Below are 6,000 nucleotides of genomic sequence, written 5' to 3'. Positions count from 1 at the left end.
ATATATGTATATATATATATATATATATATATATATATATGTATTGAATATTTTCTTTTTCAAATAATCTTTAAATTAAATGTACTATTCACTCTACGATTTAGATATCGATGAATGTCAGAAGGATCCCTGTGAAGGTACATGTAGGAACCTTAATGGCACATTTGAATGTAGCTGTCCTCCCGGGAAAAAGGTGTTCCAATCAACTAAATGTGTTGGTAAGTGTATTTCTGCTAAAATGATTACTTAATGGAATGGATCGACTATACCACAATATACAATATTTATATTAAGTCGAGCTGTTATTTTCGTTGCTTCGTTATTTATATGCCAATATGTTCCAATCTTTCGCATCTTTCATTATATTCTTTCTATAATATTTCTGCTACGCGTTTAATGTTTTATGATTACTGCTCTTTATGCAATTTAACCTAGTGGGTGTCTATGCATATGTTCTTGATATTTTTGCTATTAAAAAATTGTTTGCCTGAAAAAAAAATGAAATCAAGCATTTCTTTAAATTTAACTTCATTTAGTAGTCTAGAATTATTCTATAAATTATGAATTTATGAGGGTAATATTTCATATATATTTTATTATACTTTTATATGTGTTATATATTCTTTATTATACTTTTGTCGGTAGATTGTGATGAAAATCATTTTGGTGAGAAATGCGAAGGAGATTGTAACATGTGTAACGAGAAATCAACTGAAAGATGTGATAAAGTAAGTGGATGTATCTGCAATGAAGGTTGGAAAAATAAAACATGTGAAACTGATATTGACGAATGTCAAAATGCAAGTGTCTGCTCTGCAAATGAAATTTGTGGAAACCAGAATGGAACTTACGAATGCAAATGCCAATCAGGGTACAAAAAGGAAGAAAATACGTGCGTAGGTTGGTATGAATTTTGAAATTTTATTGAAATTTGTATGTTCATTTGCTCATTATAATGCAAAGATTTCATAAGGGTGGCGAGCTGGCAGAGTCATTACTATGCTGGGAAATGTTTAGCGGCATTTCGTCTGTCTTTAAACCCTCAGTTCAAATTCCCCCGCGGTCGACTTTGTCTTTCATCCTTTCGGAGTCAATGAATTAAATACTAGTTACATACTGAGGTAATTGACTAGTCCGTGTACCCACAATTTCAGGACTTGTGCATATAGTAGAAAGGAGTGTTATTATTATTATTATTATTATTATTATTATTATTATTATTATTATTATTATTATTATTATTCGGTAGTTTTATTTTTATAACGTGCTTTCACTTCACTACCGAGCGCAGCTCTGTGTGCCTTGGGTGTGTGCTGTGGTTTGCTGTGATGCTCTTATGGTTACTGTATTGAAAGTGTTTTGCGTAGGATGTGTGCAGTGCCCAGTAGTGCAATTTTCTGTATGTTATATATATTTGTAAGTCCTGGTGTTTTCGTTATGTATTAGTCTGAATATTTTTTTTTATACCTAAGGCACCTACTATGATAAGAATTGTTTCTGTTTTTAGATTCCACATTCGAGTTACCTCTATTTCCAGGTCTTTGTATTTTGAAAGTTTCTCCATTTCTTTTAGGGAAACGTTGTCATCTGCTGGTATTGATACATCAATTAGAAAGCATTTTTTTCTTCCTGATCTTTGACAATTATATCTGGTCTATTGGCCTTAATTTCTCTATCTGTTTGTATTGGCATATCCCAGAGTATGGTTGCTTTCTCGCTTTTTGTGACCTTCTCTGGCGTGTGTTTATACCATCTTTTTTCTGTTGTTATTCCATAGTGTTGGCATAGCTTTCAGTGTACATAGGTCCCAGCTCTGTCGTGTCTGTGAATATATTCCTTTTTAGGACTGGGCAGCCAGAGATAATATGATTTATTGTTTCTTGTCCATTGCCACATATTCTGCAGTTACTTGTTATGTTTCTTTTCATTATATGTTTTTGGCAATTTCTGGTGGGGAGGCTTTGGTCTTGTGCAGCAATTAAAAATCCTTCAGTCTCTTCTTCTTTTTTGTATGTATTATCTTTTTGTTTCATTCATTGATATATAATATCAGTAAAATATCCAAAGCAGGTCAACATATACTCTATTTTTCATTGCAATATCCAAAATAAGCGCAGGTTTCCTACCAAGTTTTAAGCTATCCACTTGTTGATAAATGTAAGTCGGACTAGACATTACGATAAGAATTCCCATACGTGTTGTGTAAAACGTCATTGAGAAATTGCGAGTGTTTTGTTTCGTTTTATAAAACGTTTTATATTTCAAGAGAAAAACCTATATCCGGCTGGAAACTTTTCTCCAAAATTTTCCGCATAAAGAATTTTTCTCTTTTGGAATGATTTGTTTAATCTAATGCTAGACATAAGGTTAAAAAAGAAAATTTTTAAGTTGTTGAGTTTTCTTTACTTAGAATAACTGAAAAAGTGAATGTTGTCGGTACTGTATTCAAATAAAATTTGTCAAGTGATGCAGAGCAGAAATGTTTAATATAGAAATAGATATTTCTGATATTTTCGTAAGACTAATGGTGGCAGATACATTTGTTCCGCGCGAAGAGGGCAAATGTTAGCAAATCATGTGTCCACAACTTTCATTTTCTTAAAAGTAAAAATGTTGTTAGGGTTTGATTCATTGTTCTTAAGTTATGAAAATTTCAACCCGCAACACTGAAATATTATGTACGTCAACAATAATTTATTGATTTTGCCATACTACCTTTTTCCTATATTAAATTTACCAATTGAAAACTATTTTTACAGATATTGATGAATGCCTTAATAGTTCGTGCCCACAAGACTGCGTAAATAAGCCGGGTAGCTATGAGTGTAAATGTCGAAGTGGCTATAAAAGAAACGGAACTACATGTGAAGGTAAGACAGACTACTATATAGGGCCCCAATTGATCTTCTAACCAATTATTGCTGTAAGAATTATGTCTAGCAGAATTTTTGCCGCTGGCTGCGAAATTTCAGTTTTCCAATAATTGAAAATGCTGTCTGAATATTTAGACATATTATAGATAAACAACCAAGTCTACCAATATGGTATACAAACGTGGTAATCATATGAGGTGTTTGGGGTCCTATTTCCGCTATTTAACAAAGTAATCCCTTTCAGCATTACAATTATGTTAGATTTGCTGATAGAAAATATGAGACATTGTTTCTACAACTACTTTTAGTATGCTATATCTCATGTGGAACATAGATTTTACAATAAAACGGAGACAAACACCTAAAATACAAACGATTATGAGAAAATATATTCGTATGAAAACTCCCAGCAAATGTGTCAAACGTATGGACGAGTAATGCTAACGTGTTACACTTTCTGGGTGGATACGATAAATGGAAACATCGCATATACCAGCTTACCCTAGCATGGAACATTGAATACTGAATGTTATGAAGAGGATTATTATCTCCATGATGAGATTATGGATAGAGAAATGTTTTTACATAAAAAAAACAACAAATTTAAAAGCAAGTACGTATTTGAAAAGATATTTAACATCTTTTGCCACTAGACATTTCATTATTTATCTCTATAACATGTTGAAATATTTATTCAGATGTAGACGAATGTGCAAACGATGTTGATGACTGCGAACATACATGTGTAAACACGGACGGCTCATTTCAATGCGAATGCTACACTGGTTACAAGCTGGATACAGACCGCAAGAAATGCATCAAAACGAAAGGTACTAGAATTCAGTTAAATACTTGAAATTGATTAAATATAAATAAAACTTTAGTTAAAAATATGAATTATTAACGAAACTTTAACTAATAAATAATGTACCGATTGTCACTGTTGTAGGTCCCAATTATATTTTATGACCAATATATCTATGTAGGCGCAGGAGTGACTGTGTGGTTAGTAGCTTGCTCACCAACCACATGGTTTTGGGTTCAGTCCCACTGCGTGGGACTTTGGGCAAGTGTCTTCTAGTATACCCTCGGGCCAACCAAAGCCTTGTGAGTGGATTTGGTAGACGGAAACTGAAAGAAGACCATCGTATATATGTATATGTATATGTATATGTATATGTATATGTATATATATTTATATATATATATATATATATATATATATATATATATATATATATATATATATATATATATATATATATATATATATATATATATATATGTATATATGTGTGTGTGTGTGTGTGCGTGTGTGTGTGCGTGTGTGTGTGTGTGTCTGTGTGTCTGTCCCCCCAACATCGCTTGACAACCGATGCTGGTGTGTTTACGTCCCTGTAACTTAGCGGTTCGGCAAATGAGACCGATAGAAAATGTACTAGGCTTACAAAGAATAAGTCCTGGGGTCAATTTGCTCGATTAAGGTGGTGCTCCAGCATGGCTGCAGTAAGTAAAAAGAGTACACATTTAATGGAGCCCTCCAGCATGGATATAGTCATACGACTGAAACCACAAGAATAAAAGAATATCTAAACCTCCATACATGCATACATATATAAATACATGTATAAATACATACATACATACATATATACATACATACATACATACATACATACATGTATAAATACATACATGCATATACATATATACATGCATGCATATATAAATACATGTATACATACATACATACATACATATATACATACATACATACATACATACATGTTTAAATACATACATGCATATACATACATGCATACATGCATGCATATATAAATACATGTATACATACATACATACGTATATACATACATACATACATACATACATGTATAAATACATACATGCATATACATACATACATACATACATGCATGCATGCATGCATACATACATGCATGCATACATACATACATGCATACATACATACATACATACATGTATAAATGCATACATGCATATACATACATACATACATGTATAAATACATACATGCATATACATACATACATACATACATGCATACATACATACATACATACATACATACATGCATACATACATACAATTGGCCCTATATATATATATATATATATATATATATAAGGTAATAAAATATAAGGATAAAATCTATATAAGATTTTATTGAGTTGCCTGCGTGAAAAACCAATTAAGGAAAAAAGTAATACAAAGTATATAATTCTTTTCCTTTATATATAAAGTACCTTATAATATCAAGAGCTGTTACTATGCGTAAAAGCCGCAAGCTTTAATGTTACTCTAACGTCAAACTACTTCAATAAGTGTATACACGCGCCGACTTCGAGTGGATGAAACTAGAAGAAATTCCTTAAAAAAAAAAAATTAGCTGCATACGATTAATGATCTCGTGGTAATACATGCTGACCTCGAAATGATTAATGGTATACATCTAAACCTCTGTGTATTGTAGGAATTTCTCCTAGTTCCATTCCCTAGAAGTCGGGGCGTGTGTACACTTATTGAAGTAGTTTGACTTTAGATGCCCATTAAAGCGTGTGGCTTTTACGGATTCTAATAGCCCTCGATATTACATATACATACACACACACACACACACACACACACATATATATATATATATAATATTAGGGACAAAATCCAAAATTACAAGTAAAAACTCAATTAAAATCAATTTATAAAAAAAATAAAATTAAATTGAGCTTTATAGATTAAAATATATATAAAAATATATAGTTTTAGGGAAAAGAACCAAGTTTCAAGAACTCATCGATGAAAATCCACTATCACATAAAGAAAAGTTAGCAATTAAAAGCACAATAAATGAGTGGATTTTCATCGATGAGTTCTTGAGACTTGGTTCTTTTCCCTAAAACTATGTATATATATATATATATATATATATATATATATATATATATATAGCCTACAAGCTTTAGGTGCTTACATAGTCACGTGCATGCCTTCTCACTCTGCACTCAACGAAATATGATAGACGTGATAGATGGGTGAAGAAAGAACTGCAGTAACAGCCGGAATGTGTTTGTTTAAAACTGAGTAGAGT

At 31.7% G+C, this 6,000-nt stretch overlaps 1 protein-coding gene across 33 annotated transcripts in view; it reads left to right on the top strand.

Annotated features, from left to right (window-relative positions):
- Window positions 1-6,000, top strand: part of LOC106877401 (uncharacterized) — a 219,860-nt gene that overhangs the window by 142,443 nt on the left and 71,417 nt on the right. For all 33 annotated transcript variants that reach the window (XM_089353728.1, XM_089353725.1, XM_089353730.1 and 30 more), the window contains 4 exons: window positions 105-218; window positions 646-900; window positions 2,760-2,870; window positions 3,572-3,703. In XM_089353728.1, the coding sequence (XP_089209854.1) occupies window positions 105-218; window positions 646-900; window positions 2,760-2,870; window positions 3,572-3,703 (612 nt within the window). The remainder of the gene's footprint in view (window positions 1-104; window positions 219-645; window positions 901-2,759; window positions 2,871-3,571; window positions 3,704-6,000) is intronic.

Source organism: Octopus bimaculoides, chromosome 6, assembly GCF_046866305.1.
Source record: "Octopus bimaculoides isolate indiv1 chromosome 6, ASM4686630v1, whole genome shotgun sequence".
Classification (NCBI taxonomy): domain Eukaryota; kingdom Metazoa; phylum Mollusca; class Cephalopoda; order Octopoda; family Octopodidae; genus Octopus; species Octopus bimaculoides.
Note: the sequence above shows the minus strand (reverse complement) of the source record. Positions and strands in the feature narration are given on the sequence as shown.